The sequence below is a fragment of the Pleurodeles waltl genome, chromosome 5, assembly GCF_031143425.1.
Source record: "Pleurodeles waltl isolate 20211129_DDA chromosome 5, aPleWal1.hap1.20221129, whole genome shotgun sequence".
Classification (NCBI taxonomy): Eukaryota; Metazoa; Chordata; class Amphibia; order Caudata; family Salamandridae; genus Pleurodeles; species Pleurodeles waltl.
Genome location: NC_090444.1, coordinates 1,429,484,025 through 1,429,507,450, shown reverse-complemented (window position 1 = coordinate 1,429,507,450; position 23,426 = coordinate 1,429,484,025). Strand labels below are relative to the sequence as shown.

At 43.9% G+C, this 23,426-nt stretch overlaps 1 protein-coding gene across 1 annotated transcript in view; it reads left to right on the top strand.

Annotated features, from left to right (window-relative positions):
* The window catches only part of COL19A1 (collagen type XIX alpha 1 chain), a 2,318,824-nt gene that overhangs the window by 1,830,866 nt on the left and 464,532 nt on the right, over positions 1-23,426 (top strand). The window contains exons 30-33 of the mRNA XM_069235722.1: positions 1,147-1,224; positions 2,302-2,337; positions 2,445-2,498; positions 2,579-2,632. Coding sequence (XP_069091823.1) covers positions 1,147-1,224; positions 2,302-2,337; positions 2,445-2,498; positions 2,579-2,632 — 222 coding nt within the window. The remainder of the gene's footprint in view (positions 1-1,146; positions 1,225-2,301; positions 2,338-2,444; positions 2,499-2,578; positions 2,633-23,426) is intronic.

Genomic DNA, 23,426 nt, shown 5'->3' with positions numbered 1-23,426 from the left:
ATAATTATCAAAGTTGTCCATTGAGCCTATTTAGGAGGAAACAACTCAAACAGGGCAACAATATGAAGAAATCGATGAATGATATCCTAATCAAAGCTGAAAAGCTGTGCATAACTGGTTAAAGAGCACACAGAAAGCAGATTTGTCGAAGGCCCAACTAATCAATCAATCTGCTCATAAAATGCTAAAAACCTAGATATGAAGAGGTGATTATGCATAAACTGAGCAGACTCAATAGCACTACTTGTGAGGATAAGTTAATGCTAAAGAGAGTCCTCAGTCATAGTTGAGCCATGTTTGAACGCCCAGACATATCTACAGTATATTAGAACATTGGAACGTTGGCAGCTCCATTAAAAACAATGGAGTGCTGCGGGCTTTTACTGGCCGGTAAAAGCCTGCAGCGCCAACATTCCAATGTTCGCTTTATTCACAGCAACAGCTGTGAACAAAGCCTCACGGAGCCCGAGGGAATTTTAATCCCCTCAGGCTACGTGAGGAATTTGTTTTATTTAATAGAACATTCTGCCCTGAGTGGCAGAATGTTCTAATAGCCTTAGAACCCGCAGTAGCGGGCTCTACCGGCTATTAAAAGCCCTCTCCCTTGTTAAAGGCCCTCGCCTTTAACAAGGGCCTTTAACACGGGAGCGGGCCTTTAATAGCCGGTAGAGCCCGCTACAGCGGGTTCTAAGGCTATGACAGAGTGCTCAGTCTAATCATGGCAGTCAAAAACATTAGCGTTTGCATTATAAAATTTACAGCGTCCCAAGAAAAAATAATCTTTTCACGCTTATTAAATCTCAACGCCTAAAGGGCTTACAATTTAGTGAAAATTGCTTTTTGTGTACTGCAGTTGAATTGAAAGATTCTAATGGTCCCTTGATATGAATGTCTCATGCTACAGTTCCCTCAATGATTTCATGTAGTCTAACAACAGAGCCCTCTTTCCTGTCTACATCAATAAATGGAGGTACATTCAAATGATATAAATGTTAGCACTAGAGAAGATATCAATCTAAACAAGGATAATGTAATGTGTGTTTTCAGAGGGCATTGATTTCTGTTTTTGAATGTGTACTATTTATGCATTTTATGATACAAATGGAAATACATTGTGCTAGCTGAATACATGTTTTTGCTCTCCAGGGAGAAAGGGGAATAGCAGGTGTTCCAGGGTCACCAGGGGAGATTGGACCACCAGGAATAGGATCAGAGGGTCCACCTGTAAGTCTAATGTCAATAGATGATTTGTTTATTAATTAAATATGATCAAATCGTAAAGTAATTCTAAGTATAATTTTAAGATTGTGAGACTTAAACTTAAGAAACATATTTTACTCAGTCTAGCCCCAAAACAAAAATATTGTATGAGAAAAATCGTTGATTGAATGCTATTTGAATCAGCACAATGGCTATGCAATATATTAAGAAAGATACATTCTTTTAAAGATTTCTGTTCACATATTGCTGTTATCTACATTTCTTCCTCCCTGTTAACCAACAGGCTATTCCAACCTTGTTGGCCAGCCAGTGGTTTGCTTGTTCCCGTAATATGTAAATTCTCTGCAACCTGATGAGATAAGATACATGAAACCAGGCAAGGTACAGTGGCATCTTGTTAACTGGCCCAAGCTACACATATCTAGCATTGTGAGCCTAATAGGCGCCATGATGACTGTGCCACTTTTCTCTAGCATCAGCTGGCCTGCCGCCAGAAGTACCAAGTATGTATGTTAAGATACTTAGCTTTTAACTGACTTAGAATCCTTGTCCCTCTCTTTGTGTGGTGCTCCTCTCCCTCACTTGTGACTCGTTCAGAGTAATGTGGTGTCTTATCTTGTACCTGACAACAAAGGCCTACATGGCACTGCCTCTAGGCACCCCTCCCCCAAAATTATTCACTCCATACATCTCCAACAAATCCCTCTACTTGCTCAACCTATACTTTTTTAAAAGTATTCTCCGGAGATATATTATCTGAGAAGATGGCCACCATACAGTTCAAGTACATAAACTACGGAGAGCAGTATAATATGCTACTAGCGTGACACGCATCAAGGCCCTCACAACTCACTTGTTCTCATGATATTCAGGACTGAAATTTATTTCCCAAGATCCCGGCAGTTAGAGATGATTAGATGATTTAGTCTTTCACTTGCGTATACTAGGCCAATAATGTAATACAACACAAAGTACCAGGACAGAAATATAGAATACCTACAAAGGAGCTACTCAATAGAAAGGAAAATGCTACCATTATAAAGACGTTGCATTTTTATTAATGTTTGTTTTCATCTACAGGGTCCCAAAGGTTCTATTGGACAGCAAGGTGTTCAGGTAAATTACTATTGGGATAGTTAGAAACACTGGAGCACATTTCAACAGGCTCATCTGTTATAATTTCTGAACAGGTGTCATTTGTTATTCATTTTTATTCATTTTAGGGTCCGAGGGGCCTCTCTGGATTACCAGGTGCTCCAGGTTCCCCTGGTAAAGACGTAAGTAAAGATGTTGAGACACTTGTTTGCTTGAATTGTTAATAATTAGAAAACTGATGAATCAATGTGTGTGATTGTAGGGGCTTCCAGGGAGAGATGGAAAACCAGGACTTCCAGGCCCTCCAGGTGAACCAGTACGTATCCACAGCTATCAATAGTCAATGCACGCTACATTACAGTAAAACTGTGGAAACTAATATTACAGAAGTATCTTTTGTCGCCCTCACTGTGAAGCTTTAGAAAAAGGGTTTTTCCACTAGGGATATTCTCATTCATGATCGTTACGTTTATATTGTTGAACACTCATACATATGTTTCCATGTGGTCTCTATTGACTGCCTGACTTATTGACACAGCATAACATGAGAGATTATTAGCATATGTTTTCGGTCTTTTTCTGGAAATGCATACTGAAAAGGGATGGCCCCAATGGGGAGGGGTGTTGAGGTATGTGTGTATGTTTTTGTATGTATTTGTGTGTGTGGGGGTGTGAGAGAGAGAGAGCTAGTGTGTGTGTGCTTTCCATAAAAAAGTAAAGGGTGGCCCACTACAAGCTTTTTTACGACTAGTATTTATGCACCCTACCAAACTGCATATATTCTACCCACTGGTCAGTCTACTCTGCTGGAGATAATGTAGGACGAGATGTGATTTACTACATATTGGGTAGACCTGTCTCAATATACAGGGATTTTTTAGTAAGGTGTTTGCAGGAATCTGTAAGATGCTTGGTTTCTCATTACCTGAAACATTTTCATATGTACTTCTGGGAGAAGGGACTCATGCAGTAAATATCAGATCACCCTTTACACTCTGAAAGAAACATCTATGAATGTAGTGTTATTGTAGATAAATGTGTATTTGGCACCCCCATTTGTTTGTACTGGTACGGCTCTTTTTTCACTCTGCACATTGGGACTCTGCTAGCCAGGCCCCAGTGCATGTACTTTGATCCATAAACATTTTGTAATTGTCATATTTAACTTACCTATAAATACATAGCATATAGTACAAAATGAACCCAGGGAAAAATGGCACAAGTGAGTGAACTGTATTAACCATTGGGCCAACCACTGCAGTGATAGCGGAAACAGGCCTACCATAATATCCTCTGGAGTTCAAAACTGTAAATTTGACCTGTCAAAATAACCCGTTTTTACAAGCCTAAACTTTCCTTTTAAATATTGTCACATGTAAAAGTTTAATGTTCGACATTGTTATGGTGAAACAAACACAAAGCAATTTTTACTGTGGCAGGCTTAGCTTAGGAAAACACAGAGATAAACTATTACATTTGTTAATGTTATTTCTGACTTAGGAAATACCTACAAATTAACTTTTTTAAAATCTTTTAAATATTCATTGACAAGCAAGCTCAATTCACTATCTGGATCACCAGGATGACTATCTGGTCTGTGCCCAGGAGCTCAACTCACTCATCAAAGCTTTCCACGTAATAATCAAATGTTAGCTGACGCCTGGACAGGGCCCTACTTTGTTTACTTGGTCAGGCAGACACCAATCCCAGTGGGAGACACACTGCCCCCAGAATTGGCCTGAAGGGACCACAGAGGAGTGGTTGCTTATTTCCCTGGCTGCATCTCTGGGGTGGGAACACAGGCTACGAACATCTGTGATTTAGGGAGAGAAGGGCACTTTGAGATTGTTTGCAATAAGGCACACATAAATGGGCAGCATTGTCCCTGGGAACTTGCTCCCTATTAGTCAGGTAGGGGGCAGAAGTCACCGTACCCACAGGCATAAATGTGGCACCCAAGGGCACCCTGTTGAGACCAATACTGGAACTGTGAAAGACAGAAAAGGGACCACACCTGCTGTTATGATCCATGAGGAGCCTAAAAGGCTGGATGTGCTCCCACTTGTACTCAGGACAAAAAAGACTCTAAGGTCAGTTGGCTGGCCTCCTGTTCAGCTATAGAGATACAACAAGCTGCTACAAGCCTTTTCCCTGAAGAGCCCAGTTGACCAGTTCCAACTGGGCTTGCATCGTACCCTGTTAGTGGCTTTCGATGGAGTGATTATTGACTCCCCAAGTGCTGTTTCGGAGGACCTGCGACCCTTGAAAATGTCAAAGTGCACTCTTCCTAACATCCTGAAAATCCTGGGATTCAGAAACATTTTGGTACCAGAAACCTCTGGAGGACCAGGGCAAAGCTGCTGAATCAACCTGAATTTTTGTCATTTTGGCGTCTTTTGTACATTAAATTATTTTCTATTTTTATAAAATGGAATGGGATTTTATTGTGTTGTGTTATGCCTTCCTATCCCCCCCGCAGTTGCAACCACCAAACCTCTTTAATAGCCATCTCACCATCCTGGGCAACTAGTCAGCAGTAGGATTCAGCACCACTTGCCCCAATGGCAGTCTATAACCTTGGACAGCTGGGTGCTCCAAATTGTTCAGCTGGGTTACGCCCTTTCAGTCACAGAAATCTTGCCACTCATGCCATCATATTCAGGTTGGCTGACGGATGACTGCCTCTCCCTGTTGTGTAAGTACAGGCTTTTCTGGCCAAAGGAGTAATTGAGTGGATACAGGCATCAGAAGTAGGTTGTGGGTGCTATTCCCGCTACTTTCTCGGGCTTTAGAAGGATCGAGACCTTTGCCCTCTGTTAGAACTATGACCTCTAAACTACTTCATGAAAAACTAGAAATTCAAAATGGTCACTTTGGCTCAGGTCGGGTATGCCCTGGAGACTGAATGGTAGTGCTGAACTTGCATGATGTATATTTCCATATACCCATCCTGTGGTTCACAGGAGTTAACTGCGGTTCATGGTGGGCCAAGAGCACTTTCAGTTTGCTATGCTCCCTTTTGACCTTTCCCAATGCCCCTCTGGTGATCACAAGGTGATGGTGGTGGTTGCAGCCCATCTGCAAAGGTCAGGGGTTCCAGTCTTCCTTTACCTTGATGACTGGCTGCTTAAAGTGGGCTTGCCACAGCCAGTCGTCGCCCACCTCCAGTCTATGGTGGACCTCCTGCATTCGCTGCACACTATAAATGGGCCAAAGTCCCACCTGACTCCCTCCCAGATGCTCCCTTTAATCAGAGCCATTCTAGACAAAGTGTAGTTCTGGGCCTACCCTTTGGAGTGCCGAGTTCAGGATATTCAGGCTATGATTTCTGTATCTTGGCTTTAGGTGAGAGTGACTCCTAGGCTACTGGGTCTTAGCCTCCTGCATCCTCCTGGTAAAATATATTTGCTCATATCTTGATTTGGTCCGTAGCATACCCCTTTCCACCCAGACCTCAAAGTGAAGGCAGATGTGCCCCTTTTGGGTTGGGACAGCCATATGAGAGAGGTGAAGATCAGAGGACTCTGATCATTGTCCAGTAAAGTCGGAGCTCCACCTTAACTTGTTGGAATTGAGAGTGATCTGCTTGGCATTGAAGGCCTTACTACCTTCCTGCAAGAGTAGGCTGGTTCAAGTGTTCGCACATAACGTCACAGCAAAATGGTACTGCATAAGCATGGAGGGGTAGAGTCACGGACCCTGTGTCAAGAGGCCCTGCTTCTCTGGCATGGCTGGAACATCAGAACATTTTCCTGGTGGTACAACAACTGGCAGACTCCCTAAACTCTAGAGTGGACCAACTCACCGTTCAGTGCCTTACAGTTCATGAATGTCATCTCCATCCAGAGGTGGTGCAAGATCTCTTCCATGACTGTGTAGAGCCTTGGTTAGATTTATTCGCCATCACACAATGGGACATTGGAGATTCCAAGCCGGCTCTCGCTCAGAAACACATTTCATCTTGAGTGGGGCTCGGGAGTCCTGTTCCCCTTACTGCTGATGTCACTCCTGCCTCAAGTGCTTGGGAACATTAGGATGGACTGGGCCCAAGTCATCCATGTGACTCCACATTAGGCATGGAGAGTATTGTATCCAGAACTCCTGAACATGAGCATCGGTGTTCCAGTTAGGGTGCCCCTTTGGGAGGATCTCCGCTTGTAGAAACAGATCATGGTTCTACAAGGGAACCTGCATACTCTCTGCTTTCATGCATGGAGATTGAGCAGCAGTAGTTGACAGTTTATGATCTCTCCTCAGAAATCTGTGACGTTACTCTATACACCTACCATTAGGACAAATGTGTTTCTTGGTACTCTAAAAAGCATGTGGATCCTCTTTCTGCATCTTTCTCAGAGGTATTTCTGTTTGTTTTATCATTAGCCTGGCAAGGCTTTACTGTGGGAATGGTTAAAGAATATCTTTGGGCAATTTCTGCTTTTTCATAGTTGCCAGGTCAACACTCCCTTTTCAACTTACCTGTTGTGACTCGTTTCCTGAAAGAATTCTAGTGCATGTTTCTCCTGAATCCTTCATTATGCCCTAATAGGAATTCAGTTGATGTGTTCACCTTTCTAGCCCATACATAGCTGCCCTCTATGTTACTTGATGATAAAAAACAATCTTCTTGGTGGCCATTACTTTGCCCAGGAGGGTAAGCGAGCTAGAGGCAGTTCTTAACACCCTCCATACACCAGCTTCTTCCCAGACAAACTGGTTCTCCGCACCTGATTATTTTACCTGCCAAAGGTAGTGACACCTTTCCATGTTGGTCGAAACATCACGCTGCCAACCTTCTTTGTTCCATCTCATCCTTTTAAAGAAGAGAAGAGACTCCATCGCCTAGACCAAAAAAGAGGATGGTCAACCTACATCAATCCCACTAGAGATCAACAGCTGAATAATCAACTTTTTGTTTGGTTCGCCGAGACGAAAAACAGACCATCTCCAGATGATTGTGCTCTGTATTAAGTTCTGCTGTGCACTGGTCAGAAAGCAACCCCTTGTGAGTTTGTGGGTTCATTCCATCAGAGCTAAGGCTGCAACCACTGCGCTAGCTCATGGAATCCCTGTCCTGGACATCTCTCTGGCTGCTGTGTGGACTTCTCTGCATACATTTACAAAACACTAATGCCTTGGCAGTCAGGTTCATTCTTTTCAGTCTAAACAAGTTCTCAGCCCCACTTCTAGGGAGGTATTGCTTTGGTATATATTCTAAAGTATGGAATCTGCTGCTAGAAGTCTCTGTCAAATGAACAAGTTACTTATCTTCTGTAATGCATTATCTGGTAGACACTCTAACTAGAGGCAGATTCCTTATTGACTCTCACAACCTCCCTGTTTCTGCAAACTGATTTTTCTGCTGGGAACCTTGAGTCCTTTCTACCAAATGGGCAGGAGGTTAACCTGTACCCTAATGTCCTTTTTGTTTTTAATTTTCCTAGCACCATGCATAGCAATGGCACTCTTGGAGGTAAAATCCACGTTTTAGCACGCATAAATGAACATTCTCAAAATTATGCAACTGGAACTATATCAAAGAATGGCATCATTCATGCAAATACCACTAGCCTGAGTGGTTTTGGCATTTTCATTTATGAGCACAGGGATAGATTCAACACGCGACCCGTTAGATTATCGAGGGCAGGAACAGAGTTCATGTGAGGTGCCGCACATGGATACATTTCAGTTGGTGCTATTGGATGTTGTTTATTCATATGTACATACACTTATGGATACTACTCTGAAGAGTGATAGAGGTTACATGTTTCTTTTAGTCATAGGCAGGTTCTGGACCTCAAAACCATCAGGGCAGGCCCAGGCCGCAGTGTTCATGCTAGATTAGTGCATTAGTTGGGGCAAAGCAAAAGCCACAATACCAGTTGTGCTTGCAGTCGGGTCACTCAGTGCAGGGGTACATGCTCCTTTACAATGTAGCAAGCATTCCCATCCTAAAATAGCAGATGTGTGATTGGTTATAAGCTGGTCAGATCCTTGGGTCAATGCTAGTTTCTTTTAGAATAAATCCTATTTCCTCCAGGGTTATTCCAATCACTTAGAGCCAGATGTATGTGGGTTCCTATTTGCGACTTGCAAATTGCGAGTCAGAGCAACTCGCAATTTGCTAGTCGCAAATCGGAATGTAGGATAGTGTCCCTGACATCATCTGCGACTCGCAAGGGGGTCGCAAAGGCCCACCTCATGTATATTCATGAGGTGGGTTGCAATTTGCGACCCCCTTGAGACTCTCGGCACTTTCAGGGATGGTGGCCTGCTGGAGAAAGCAGACCACCATGTCTGTGACTGCTTTTAAATAAAGCAGGTGTTTTTTTTTTGTTATGCAGCCCATTTTCCTTAAAGGAAAACGAGATGCATTACAAAACTAAAAAATGAAACGTTTTCGTTTGATGTTTTCAGAGCACCACTGCCTGCTCTGGAAAAATGTTTTTAATGCCATTCACAAAGGGGAAGGGGTCCCATGGGGACCCCTTCCCTTTTGCGAATGGGTTAGCACCCATTTGAAATGGGTGCTAACTGCGATTGTTTTGCGACCGCATTCGCGGTTACATAACAATTCAACATCGCCCTGTGACTCGCAATTAGGAAGTGAACACCCCTTCCTAATTGCGACTCGCAACCCCATTTTGCGATTCGGTAACCAGGTTACCGAATCACAAAACGGGGTTTGGGCATCGCAATGTGCTTTTTGCGACATTCGCTGTTTGCGACATGCAAAACGTTTAGTACATCTGGCCCTTAGTGAATAAAAAGCCCTTACATGAATTGTAAAATACATGGGAACCCTTTTGATTTATCAAAGCACCCACTAAAGTTCTTTCCAGCCTCAAAAATCGGAGGTTAAAAAAAAAAGTACCTTATATATTCTTTCACCTTAAGACATGGTAAATGTCTTGGGCACAGCTTTATGATACTGAATTCCCTCAAGGATGTACAAAAATCAAATTCATTAGTAATGTGAGAACTGTGTGAGCAGGGAAAAACAAGTCTAAAGTGCCTGAAATTCAACATAAAACAATAAAAGACTGGAATCAATCAATCAGTCAGGGAATTTGTAAAGTGCACTACTCACCCATGAGGGTCTCAAGGCGCTGGGGGGGGGCTGCTACTGCTCGAACAGCAAAGTCTTGAGATGTCTCCTGAAGGTAAGGAGATCCTTGGTCTGACGCAGGTGGGTGGGAAGAGTGTTCCACGTCTTGGTGGAGAGTTGCGAGAATGATCTGCCGCCGGTGGTTGTTCGGCAGATGCGTGGGACGGTGGCGAGGGCAAGGTTGGCGGAGCGAAGCTGTGAGTGTAGAAGGAGAGCCATCTTTTGAGAATTCTGGTCCGGTGCTGTGCAGTGACTTGTGAGCATGGGTGAGGAGTTTGAAAGTAATTCTCTTGTTATTGGGCAGCCAATGCAGGTCTCTCAGGTGGGCTGTGATGTGACAGTGGCGGGAGATGTCCAGGATTAGGCATGCTGAGGCGTTCTGGATGCATTGCAGCCTTTTCTGGATTTTGGCTGTGGTTCCCACATAGAGGGCATTGCCGTAGCCCAGATGGCTGCTTACGAGGGCTTGGGTGACTGTTCTTCTGGTTTCAGTGGGGATCCATAGATTTTCAGAAGCATGCGGAGGGTGTTGAAGCAGGAGATGGCATTGACTTGATGGGTCATAGATAGTGAAGAGTCCAGGATGAATCCCAGGTTGCGTGCGTGGTCGGAGGGTGTCGGTGCGGTTCCTAGTGTGGAAGGCCGCCAGGAGCTGTCCCAAGCAGAGGGGGTGGAGCCCAAGATGAGGACCTCAGTCTTGTCAGAATTCAGTTTAAGGCAGCTATTCTTCATCCATTCGGCGATGGGCTTCATTCCTTCGTGGAGGTTGGTCTTGGTAGTGTCCTTGGTGAGGGGGAGGATCAGTTGGGTTTCATCAGCGTATGAGATGATGTTCGGGATGTGGGATCGGGCGATGTTAGCGAGAGGAGCCATGTAGACGTTGAAGAGGGTCGGGCTGAGGGATGAACCCTGGGGTACGCGCTGATGATTTTGGTGGCTTCAGAGTGGGATGGAGGGAGGCCGACTCCCTGAGATCTGCCGGTGAGAAAGGAGGTGATTCAGTTCAGGGCTCTTTTGCGGATTCATGGGTTGCTGAGGCTTGTGCATAGGGTGTGGTGGCAGATGGTGTTGAACACGGCTAAGAGGTCCAGGCGAATGAGGGCCGCAGTTTTGCTGTTGTCCAGTATGGTTCTGATGTCGTTGGTGGCAGCGATAAGGGCAGTTTTGGTGCTGTGGTTGCTGCGGAATCCAGATTGAGATGGGTTTACAGTGTTGTTCTCCTCGAGGAAACGGGTCAGTTGTTTGTTGACAATTTTCTCTATTACTTTTGCCCGGAAGGGGAGCATGGAGATGGGCCAGAAGTTCTTGATGTCCTTTGGGTCTGCCTTAGATTTCTTGAGGAGTGCGTTGATCTCAGCGTGTTTCCAGCTCTCCAGGAAGGTGGCGGACTCGAAGGAACTGTTGATGAGCTTCCGGAGTTGGGGTGCGATGACGGAGCATGCTTTGTTGAAGATGTGGTGGGGGAGGGGTCAGATGGTGAGCCGGAGTGGATGGTTTCATGATTTCAATGGTGTAGTTGTTGTTGACATGGGTCCAGAAGAGCCGGAGGTTGGTGGGTGGTGACTCTGTGGTGTTGGTGGTTGACAGAGGGGTATGTGTGCTGAAGCTGTCATGGATGTCTGCGATCTTGTGGTGGAAGAAGGTGACTAGGGAGCCTCAGAGGCCTTGTGATGGCGGGATGCAGTTGACGTTGGAGCCGGGGTGGTAGAGCTCCTTCACCATGTTAAATGTTAAAGAGCTCCTTGTGGCTGTGGGCGTTGTTTTTGATGCATTTTTTGAAGGCTGTTCTCTTGGCGGTTTGGATGAGTTGGTGGGGTCTTCGGATGGCGTTTTTGAAGGCTGTGTGGTTGTTCAGTGTCTGATCTTGGCGCCACTTCTTTTCAAGTCTTCGGCATGTTTGCTTAGATTCTTGGAGGTCGGCGGTGAACCAGAAGGCTTTTCTGTCGGTGCGTCTGTTGGAAGAATTTTTGATCGGGGCGAGAGACACAGTCGTCGGTCCATTGCCTGTTGAGGGCAGCTGTGTCATTGGTGTCGATGGGTGGGTTCCAGGAGAGGGTAGTGATCAGTTGGTCTTCGGTGACCTTGTTCCATCTGTGGTGGAGAATCATATGTGGGTGATGGTGTGTTGTAGGTTTCTCGCAGGAGAAGTGGATGCAGCGGTGGTCTGTCCAGTGGAGTTCTGTGGTGTGGCTGAAGGAGATGTGTTTGTTGATGGAGAAAATGGAGTTGAGTGTGCGTCCTGCAGAGTGTGTGGGTGTCGCGACAAGCTGTTTGAGGCCGAGGTTGTCGAGCAGGGTGGTAGAGTTGTTATCGTTGGTGTTCTCGAGGTGGAAGTTCAAGCCCCCAAGGAGTATGTAGTCTGTGGATGCGAGAGCGTGCCTGCTGATGACGTAGGTGATGGAGTCGCTGAACTGCTGTTGGGAGCCGGGGGGGGGTGTTTGTAAACGAGGGTCCCTCGGAGGGTGGTGTTTGGGTTGGTGTGGATTTGGAAGTGCAGGTGTTCGGCAGTGCTGAGGGTGTCGTCGGTGCTGGTCGTGATCCTGAGGGTGTTCTTGTGGACGATGGCGATGCCTCCTCCTGGTATGATGGAGCGGTCCCTGCCGATGATCTTTCAGCCGTCTGGGATGGATATGGCGATGTCTGGCGCTGATGAGGGGTTCATCCAGGTCTCGGTCATGAAAGCGATGTCTGAGGAAGCTGAGTTGAATAGATTCCAAAGTTCGACGGCGTGTTTGTGGATGGAGCGGGTGTTGAGTAGGATGCATCTGAGATTGTTGCATCCTGTCTTGGTGCGTGAGGCATTGGTGTGGAGGCTGGTGAAGGTGCAGTTCCGGCAGGAGAAGGGTCTGCGGGTGAGCTGCGGGATGGCTTGATGGCAGGCGGGTGAGCGACCGGCATTGAGGGTGTGAAGGTGATGGGGTCGTAATGAAGATGGGTGTAGCGGTGGTGCGGACGGGCGCAGACGGGCTTGCCTTTGGTGCACCAGTGGCCACCATTAAATAGGGAGGGGGGAGAGGAGAGCTGGGAGGCGGGAGTGAAAAATGGCACGAAAACAAGGGGGTGGGGCCGCGGGGCAGCAGTGGTGGGAGTGCATCACGAGAGAGGAGAGGGCGAGGCCCCGGGGAGCACAGCAGGGGGGGAGAGAGAGAGACTGGGGGTAAAAAAGTGCAGAAGTAAAGCAAGAGTCAGAGAGAGCACAGAGGAGAGTGAACGGCAAAAAGGGGCACGGGGGCAGACACAGAAGAGAGAGCACACAGAGGATGAAGCACAGAGAAGGAGGAGAGAAGCAGCCTAGTAGGAAAGCAGAGCTCTCCCACTAGACACCAGGGATGAGCCTGCAGGTGGAGGAGGGCCTTGAACTCCTGACAGGGGTCAGGAGTTCAGAGGAACGAAGGCTCTACTTAGCAGGTGGAGCTATGGGAGGCAGAGGAGTTCACTGACCAGACTATTTTCTGAGCAGAGTATTTTCTCAATCTGTATCTGCTCATAGTCGAGTAGATTTGGGCATATAGTGACATATTATTTAAAGCATGGCAAAAGCTGCAAAAGCATCACAATTATTGTGAAACAAGTGTGCATGTGTTGATGAGCAAACTAACAATTAATATATATAGAGATTGTCTCTTAAAATTGACTGCTTCTCAGTTTCAGGTGAAATTATTTATATTGTTACTGTAGTCATTGAATATGGTAAGACATTTTTAGTAGTGAGGGAAGCAAGAAGGGTAGTGCTGCTAACAGTGATGTTCACAGGTGAATTGAAGTGCACACTGTTCCCTGTCAGTATGTTTTGTCAGGTGTCAAAGGAGGATATGCCTGAATTGTACGGTGCAGTGTACAAAGGGCAAACATGCTTGGCTAAATGCTGGGGGGAGTGTTGTTTACTCCGAGTGTGGTCCTGGTGGGGGCTGGGCTGCACCTTTTCACCAAACCCATTTACACAGTTTCAACTGTGAGAATCCGCACCTGGTAAACCTAGTCTAAATCTTTGTGGACCCAGAATTACCAGACCTAGTATTTGCAGACCCAGCAATATAGGAACTGCAAACACCTGACAATTCATAATCACTGCATGCAGTATTCCCTCCAGGGGATACTGCTTCAGAAGACTCTTAATAAAGTCATTAATGCTGTACACATGTGCAAGAAAGTCTCTCTCAGTCTTTGATTTCCATTTTCAGTCCATTTTCTCATGACACTTTATAAACATTAGCAATAGTGGCTTGTTTTAATATAGTGTTTCAGTCTCCACAAGCACCATTTTTTAGAGATGTCAGCCAAAAGTGTTGTTCTTAACCCTTTCAATGAAATTAACCAAAAAGATGGAAGTTTGAGTTTACCTTGAAACTAGACCTTGATTACATTGAAATTAAGTCAGTGTAATGCATGTAATTTTGGGAATTTTACATTATGCTTGTTATACAAAATTGCTAAAATATGCCATTACTTCACATAACGTAACTACATACTGTTAGTGGAAAATTTATATCTTGTTCACATGACTTGTGTTTTTCTGACTACTTTTTAACTGAAAAATGCACATTGTGGCAACATTGTCCACCAGGATGTATTATGCACTACAATATAGCGCTAAATGGCAGGTTTAAATTTCACATAATTATGTGAAAGTTCGTATAATTTTCCAAACATTTTGCATAATTATGCAAAAGCAAATGATTCCAATTTTGGATACCCTTTCTTGGGAGTTGAACTACTAGCCTCAAATTACCACATTTGTTAACAGAAGTTGTTTAGCTTAGTGGAACCTCTTACCCCCTATACAGAGCCTCAAGTTAGATATTTAAAACATTGACCAAACAGTGTATACACTGCACCAGTAGAATTGCGCTATGTGTCTATTTTCCATTACAATTGCACTTTCTACAGCACACCACGCACCTGTACATCTGATTCTTACTGAATCACAATTTGGAAATTGCAATTCCTAATGTACTAAAGAATTACTTTTAAAATAGCAATTCCTAGTGGGGTCACAAATAGACCTACATCATAATCATAATGCATAATAATAATAATAAGGTAGGATGCAATTTGTGACCCATTAGGAATCACAGCAATCACAGGGATGGTGGCCTGCTGGGGTCAACAAACTACCATGTGTGTGATTGCTTTTTGATAAAGCAGCTTTTATAGTGCAGCCCGTTTTCCTGAAAGGAAAATGAGAGGCGTTGAAAAAAAAATGATACTTTTACATTTCATTTCTTTAGAATAGTCAGTGGTCTTTGGGACCATTGCTTGCTCTTAAAAATATGTTTTAATATTGTTGAAGGGGCAGGGATCCCTTGGGGACCCTTTCCCATTTGCAAGTAGGTACCACCTCCTTCGAGGTCTTGGTAAAATAATAATGCTTGGTGACCGCCTTGCGTTATATTGCATGGTGACGACATTGCATGGGTATGAGAAAAGGCCTCTTTTTGACATGGTTAATCCCCCCCTTTTTGCTCGATGTTTGATGTAGCCTAGAAGTTGTAGTGACCAGGGCCCCTGCTAACCAGGTTCACTGAGCCAGAGCTCTTTCCCCAAACTGTTGTGATGCATTGGCACAATTTGTTACACCCTTAATTACCCTTAACTACCACTATACGTCCCTAGTATATGGATACATATGTGCCCAGGGCATTAGGTGCTATGGGTAGGCTCCTGAGGGCAGCAGCACTGATAATGCCACTTTCTAGTGCCAGGTATCCAGATGCACACAGCACTGCCATTGCAGGCTGAGTGTCCTGGAGCAAACCTAAAACACAAACTCAACATGGCACACTGCCTGTGTGGCCCGTCCACCATACACTGCATTTACTATGGGTAAGACACCACTCTGGCAGTCTTTACAGCCCTAAGGCAGGGTGCTTCATATTATATGTAAGGGCATAGCTGCATGAGCAATATTCCCCCATTGTGTCCTTACGAAACCTGGGACATAGTGAGTGAACAGAACAGCCATTTTAATGCATATGCTGGACACTGGTCAACACGGATTTCCCAGCTATATGATGGCCACTCTGAACCCTGGGTTGTTTGGTATCAAACATCTCAGAATGATGAATCCAAACTGGTACCAGTATTGGATGTATCCCTAAATGTATCCATGGGTCACCTTAGAGGTGCCCCCTGCAAAAGCTAACTATCCTGGCATGGTTGCCGACTGGTTCTATCCAGCCTGCCACCTCCAGACAGCCAGTATGCAAACCTTGGGGGAAAGCCCTGTCTCTGGTTTGTTAAACAATGCCATTCCTAGGTGGTGGAGCTAACACTCCCTCCCTCAGGAATGCGCACTGCCCTGGCGATGAGCTTCAAATGGCTTACTGCCCTTGAAACTAAAACCCTAGGCCTCCTGCTAACCGCAGATGGCCTCCCCTTATGCAAACCCCCATTTTTGGGGGGAGCAAAGGCGGGTAACCACACAAAGGGTAGGAGGAGTGGTCCCACCTGGCATGCACCACCCCTAAGATGTTGCCTGCGAGGTGGACTCTCCATTTAATTTTCCTCCATCTTTGATGGAAGGAAAATAGCCAATTAGGTTTAGGGAAGTTGCCCTAAACTAAAAAATCAGATTCAAAGGACACAAAGAAGACTAACACAAAGAAGATCCAAGGCACGAGAACTGTGGACCTGCTGCATCAAGAAAAGGCACCAAACCCTGCATTCTGCACCCAGGAACCGACAATTGTAGCTGCGGAGAAGCTGCACACTGGACTGACCTCAAGGAACCCAGAGGACCTCCAGGCTTTACCAATCACCTAGGAACTCCCTCCAGAGTGGAGGTGCCACTCTGCAACAATCCAAGAACAACCCAGTGAGGGTCACTTCACTGATCGGCTGATACTTCCCAAACCGGAAGTTTCAGCCAGGCCTGATGGCATACCAATTACCATGAGGACCAATCCCGTAAGTGTGTCAGGTTTGATGGCATTGCGCCCTCCAGTGGCCAAATCATGCTAATACCCTGGGTACTGGTCACCTGATGTTGGACACCAGGAAAACGAGCTTGCCCAGAGCTGAAAAAGGACCAGGTAGAAGCCCTAGTCAAGGGACATCAGGAACACTTTGGACCTCCCACCAGAGTGCCCCCATTGTCCTGTAAGCGACCTTCAGTAAGACCTACCTCCAGATCCAAAGGGCATCTGGCTCATAATTCGCTCTGCACCCGGCTGCTCTGTTCCATGCAACGAATAACCAGCTGTGCGCCAAGGGTCCCTCACCCCTTGCAACCTCAACACTCAAAGGGGACCCCAAGGAACCACCTTTAACTTGACCAGAGCAGACCTTTTACAAGTGGTCCCCCTCAGTGGCCCTGCACCAGCTCCAAGAGACTTTCCACCATTGCTCCCACTGGAACCGGGAGCCACCTGAACTTCTCCAGCTGCCACAGAGTCTCCACCCACGACCTCAACCAACCTGCACAAGGAGAATGTGGTAAACAACTGTGTGATTTTATATGAAGTTTTAAAGGTGTCTTCCTATTGATTCCTATGGTGTGTAAGTACGCACAGAAAGACTCAATTTATTAAAACTTCAAAAACACATATCTTAAAAAGTACTTTACCAATTTTGTTAATATTGGTCTTAAAATGTATCTAAAAATCTGAAGTATTTTTATAAATTGGTCTTGTTGTTCCTTCGAATGTGTGAGTTGCATGATTGATACAGTGAATACAACAAATGCTGTGCACTTTTCCAAGATTGTCCTAACTGCCCGACGAAGCTACCTCAAAAACTAGTGCATTAGGTGATCTAGCTTTTACCTCTGGAAACCAATGTGTGGTTGCTTGGACCCCCTGCACAGTGTGCCTAGTTTTGCACACTACATAGAGGGCCAGCTTCCTACATTGGGTGAAGCAAGGTTGCAATATGACGAATTCCCAGATTTACTAAAACTAGTCGAACTGGGAATGTGTCAGAACGTTACAGCTTTGCCCAAGAGGCGCAATGAGGAGAAATATTGTTGTTTCTCCTCACTGTTTCCTCTTTACAAGTGTGCGTCTCCTCCTGAACAAAAACAATCTTGCTTACAACTCTGGCACCCTTGCACGATAATGCAATGGTGCCTACACAGGCGCTAAGCAGCATATTGTGCGCCAGCAGAGGCAGAGAGCAGGAATGCGCCATATGATGTGACATTCAGCACTTTCCTGCCCTCTCCCTTTGACGCAGCGCCCTGCAGCAAGGTGGCTTGCTGCGCTGTGTGAAAGTGCACTGCACGTAGCTCATTTTTGTTTAAAACAGGCACCTGTGTACAGTGATAATGACACAGCCCATGCAGTTTAAAACGTGAAAGGATTGCAATGGTGAGTTAGAGCAGTGTAGACGATAATAGCAACGAGTAAGTCATACAAACAATTGACTAGGAAGAAAATGAAAACACTTTCTATAAAGGAAGATATTGCTCCTTCAAAATATGCTTCTATCGGGTATTCGATAGAATGTCAATGAGTACACATACATTATCTAATGAAATGCCATACAAACTGAAACTACAGGATTTTGGCACACAGGATTTTGGCTACAATGAAGGCCCTTTTATTTATATCCTAAAAAGTGGTGTGCTAAAGACTTTACTTTTCAAATGATGTTTTCTTTTGAAGAACAAAAACGGTTTTTAAATTCTATTTTTCATGTACAAAAGATGCATCTTAGTGACAACAATATATTATTGATCTGTATTGTATTAAGTGCACACAATATAAGAAGAAAACGTGCATTTTTTGTTTTAGAAAATTTCCCGTACTTAGTCTGTGGTGGCTAATCAATTTTCTGTATCAACCATCTCATTCTGAACAAGGCACAAATATCTTCGTCGTTAAAACAAGCCCTTTCTCTTTTGTGCTGCTTGTGGGCCCAGCTTGGGGATATCAGCTGCTGCGCCTGTTAAATTAATGTAGACGTGTTTTTTAAAGCAAGAATACCCCTTGAAGTACATCAGGCCAGACTGAGACGAAGCTGCCACCTATCCGCGATCATTGCACCCCTACACTGTTTCAAAGAGAATAGAGCAGGCCCTGGCAGATTTTCCAGAACCAGGAATCGGATTACCAGCATGTGGTAAAACCCTGAGCTGAATTAAGGACAACCATAGGTGTTCCTGGAGCAGGAGTGAAAGGGTCTGAAGAAGACCTGTGATGTTTTCGAGCCAATCAATGCTCCCGCTAGACATTAGAATAAGGGGCATAGTTTCGTGTGTTCTCGGGTTGATTAGTCACGTTGAAATTAATCGAAATTACTTAATTCCACGGAGAAACAACTCAGGAAAGTACGCTTCTTTCAATTATTTTTGTTATTAGTATCGGGAAATCAAACTTAAATGTTGTTTTACTTTGCGACTAGAACCCCCTGTTCCCAAATCCATCTCCTTTGCGTTTGTAAATTGTTTTATGTTATAAATGTTAGTAGTATTCATTCATTGAACACGTGTTATATAATGCTGTGAAGAGTTTACTTTTTTTAAATTTACCATGGGTGCCCCTATAAGAACCTGCCTTACCTTACTGTAACCTTTCTCTGATGTTATTACACCATACCTTACCTTAGCCTTTACCGTTTACCTTTCAAAGAGGAAAAGGCAAGTAAGTAACCCTTCATACTGTTAGCACGTCTGACCTTAATAAGTAAACTTACAAGGGTACGCGAATAGGTTGACTCGCAGTTAAGATGTTCTTACCATAGCTCCAGTACATAATCAATAATCAATACATAAATAATAAATAATCATCATCAATCAGTATTATCAATAATCAACAGAGTCAGTCATTGTCACGCGCCATGACCTTTCAGTCGTGTACAACCACGCCTTTTTAGTGAAAGTTATAATATTTAATTCCCTATAATAACAATGCTAAGGTCATGTAGATTAATCTCAATATCAAATGAAATACATACAGAAACAATACTGGCTGTCCAAAGCGGCGGAAGAAACGTAATCTAATCAAAGCTTGAATTACAACAAATTCTCGCTGTGGTGTAAATCAATGACCAAGTCAACTGTGTCAAAGAAATTACATACATTAAGTTTAGCAGAGAAATTAATCAAGCATTAATCCCTGTTATTATGATTTCATTGGTGAGGATCCTTAACTAACACCTGATTAGCATCAGCATGTTGGGCTTCATGCAAAACAAGTTAGTAACACAAATTTGGAAAAACATCTAACTGTGGCTCTAATGCAGTTGGTACCTAGAAAGAAAAAGCAAAGATGCATATCAATCAACAGTCTGGGTCATAGCACCTATCCTCAGTGTGGATCAGCAGGCAGAGTCAGTCTTCGTCCTCAGGACATCAGTCGATCAGTAGGGCATCAGGATTCAGCATCAAAGTTCCCGAAAACGCAAAGTCTCTAGGCATTAAAGTTAAGCACGTCTCTTGTCAAGATGCATAAGGAATAATGGCCTTTCGACCAGCAGGTAAATGTGCAATGGGCAACGGCAAAATGCAAGGGCAGAAAGTCTGGCTAAAAATGCTGTTTTCATCTCAGTGTAGTCCCATTAAGTCAAAACTGCTAAAATTACTTCCCATATCCCTATTGTTCAGTTTATCGCATGTTCACACTTTGTCCAATAAAACTAAAACTCCAAATCAATGAGTTCTACTATTACTATGTTCACATGTTGTTGATTGGTTTGTCTCGCAATGTCCTCATCATCCGGCTTGTCAGGTAACAATATTGTTGCAGCTTCCACTCTAGTCAGTATCACCATTATTCTCCTCCTGAGAAAGTCAGTCTCACACACATTACACACCAAAATGTTACATTAGCAAGAATATCATCTTCTAGCAGTCGGTTCTCATGAGAAACGTCCGTTATGAGCACATTTAAACAATACAATAGGAATCACACTCTCTAGGACAGCCATTTTATTAAACATTAAGAAATACAGCTTTTAAATGAGGTCTGGCAAGTATGCCAAGACACTCGCTAAGTTAAGTCCTACAATGAATAAAGCTAAAGCTTACTGCATAACCCTTAATATGATGCACTACTACATTAATCCACCAAATGCTCAATATTTCATATTATTACATCATTGATTAGTAAATTTCGTTAACATTGGTGGCCAGTCATCGTAATTAAATTTTCAAATGCGTGCATTATTTTTCAACATTATTACATTTTCTACACAAATTACTTATTCAGAATAAATAAACACTCATTAATAATTTTTATTAATATACCTGCACTAGCAATACTTACCTATCTGATCCTCTTGTTGTATGTGTCCAGTGATTTTGTTTTCCCAGTATAATTACCCCGAGATTTTTGTCTTCTGAATTATGGTACTTAAATAAGATACGTTGCCAGGAGGGCCCGGCTTCCGCCTGAGAAGATGGCTATCTAGAAGGTGAGCTCCACCGCGCCCGACACAAAATCACTTTCGCCACCTCGCATGAGCGTTTCCTCACCTTTATGCCTACACTCCTGCACTTCCTGAGAATACGGTGATGCTGCAGACAGGCCCAGAACCAGCCTTGCAGCATGCGGAACGGAGATTGGGACCACATGGTTGTGCGCATCCCAAACTTCATCTTTAAACCAGTGTTATGCCTGTCCGTAAAATGGCCATCATAGGGACACTGGCCAGGCTAGAGAAATTTGCATCTCTAGTGCTCTCTTAAAAACTGGATTACTTTAATTGGGAATGTCGCCAATCACCTCAATATGCCTGGTCCCCTTCAGGTGTGTTTTCAGCTCAAAACTAATGCATTTTCCTCACGTTCAAGCCTGGAAGCCTCCCCTCTCAGTGCCTGACCTTAAGATGGCCACTGCACTCCAATCTACAGCTTCTAGAATCTTCCCAGTGAATTATATCTTGATATACCCGAACTAATTACCTCTGACCTCCCCCACAAAATATTCACTGGTGTCTCTTGGAAATCTAGGGATATATAGAGACCTTTATGTGCCTTTTAATGGTTATGAATGCAATAAATTGAGGACACTGGCAAAAATGGCACTCAGATTGAAACCGATCCTAGGCCCAATCATTCACCCTTCCCAAATGGGATTCATCAAAGGTAAATTTGGTGCGGACAACATTAGACTATCTAGTCACGGTTTAGAAATATCCCCCCACCTGGAACACCCACTATGTGCGATAGCACTTGACGCTGAAAAGGCCTTCAATAAGGTCTCTTGGCCCTTCCTACATGCTACTCTTACAAGCTTCATCTCAGGCCCTGCTTTCATCAAGATGATCCATGCCCTATTCCAAGAACCTTGAGCCAAATTAATATCAATAGCTGCCTTTCCAAAATATTTACACCCCAACAAGGAACCAGACAGGCATGACCCCTCTCGCCTTTGCTGTTCTTACTCACACTAGAACCCCTCCTGATACAAATCAGAGAAAACTCAGAGATCTCAGGGATTCTCTTTAAGGCAGGTCCTTGGAAAGTAGCCGCGTATGTGGATGACATCCTCCTCTTTACTTCTCTGGCAGACACAGCCGTAGACAATATTATGTCAACTATCAACAACTATGCTCAGTTCTGAGGATACTTCCTTAGCAGAGATAAAACTGAGGTCCTCCCCCTTTATATATACTACAACAAATTCATTATAGTTAACTGAAGGCTTAAATGGAACCCCGAAAAATAAAATACCCAGGTTTATAGTTCTCCCGAAACCTTAAAAAGTCCATCAGTTATAATGAGAAAATGGTCTTAAACAAAATTGAAAATACCATAGATAATTGATCCTCCAAATTCATTACATGATGGGGGAGAACAGAATCCATCAAAATGACGATTCATTTTTGTCATTAGTATGTATTCTTTATGCCTCTCGGACACTTTATTTACTAAGATAGATGGTATCCTTTTCAAATTCCTGCGGCAATCCCCAAAACTCAGAATTGCCCTCAAGAAACCGAAACCACAGAAAACACAGGGAGAACTAAATGTACTAGATTTTAGAAGATATTAGCACACCCTCCCAGCTAAACAGGGAAGCCTTTGACTTGCCCCTGCCTAATCTATCTCACCTTCTTGGTTTGAAATTGAAAATCACTGGCCAAATCACTCTCTCTTACCACCTTGATTACAAAATAAAAGAAAATAACCACACCACAAATATACATATTTGCATGGCACAGGCCTTTGAGAAGATAGACAATAAGCTGGCTTCTAAAATGGGGTACTCACAATTTGCTTCTTCATGACAGAACGAACTAATAAAAATAGATGGAAAAGGCATTTTTATGAAGGTCTGGGTGAATAAAGGTATACTATTAATAAAAGACCTAGGCACCATTCATAGCCCATTACCATTTCCCATCTCAAAGCTAATTTTGGACTAACAGACATAGACCACTACCATTTAAAAAAAATCAAAGCAACCATTTCTAGACACAAATGCACCACCATGTCTGACTTACCCAACACTCTACAGTTGTACAATAAAGGAGGCCACACGACATCTAAAGTCTACTGCCTTTTATCCTCTACTAGTTCTGCACTGACCAAATCAAACATAACAAATGGGAATCACTCCTATGTTCCTCTAATCATCCGCAAAAGACACCACTAACCTGGTCACACACTTAGGGAAACATAACCACAAACAAAATCATCTCATCACTTTCCCAAACTAGGTACTGGATGGCTCACATGACCCACTGGATCCAATTACATTGTGCAAACTTGGCCTCAGCAATTCCGACATCTGCTGGATCTGCGGAAAAGCACCAGAATACTTAAATCACATGCTGCTAGACTGCACCTTTTGAAAAACATGTTGGATAACATAGGGGAAACTATTTAAAAAATCCTAAATATTATCTGCATTCCAAACTTATCCTCTATTAAACTATGTATCCTTTCCCCCAACCTTAAACTACAGAGGAAAGACTACATACTATGGGATTAACTTGTCTCAACAGGTCTCAAAACCATACTTTCTGAATGGAAAGATTTATCCAAACTCTCCCCCCACACTTGGCTGGCTTGGATACAATTTACCAGAGGTGCGGGTAACTCTCTAAACTCATATCTGAA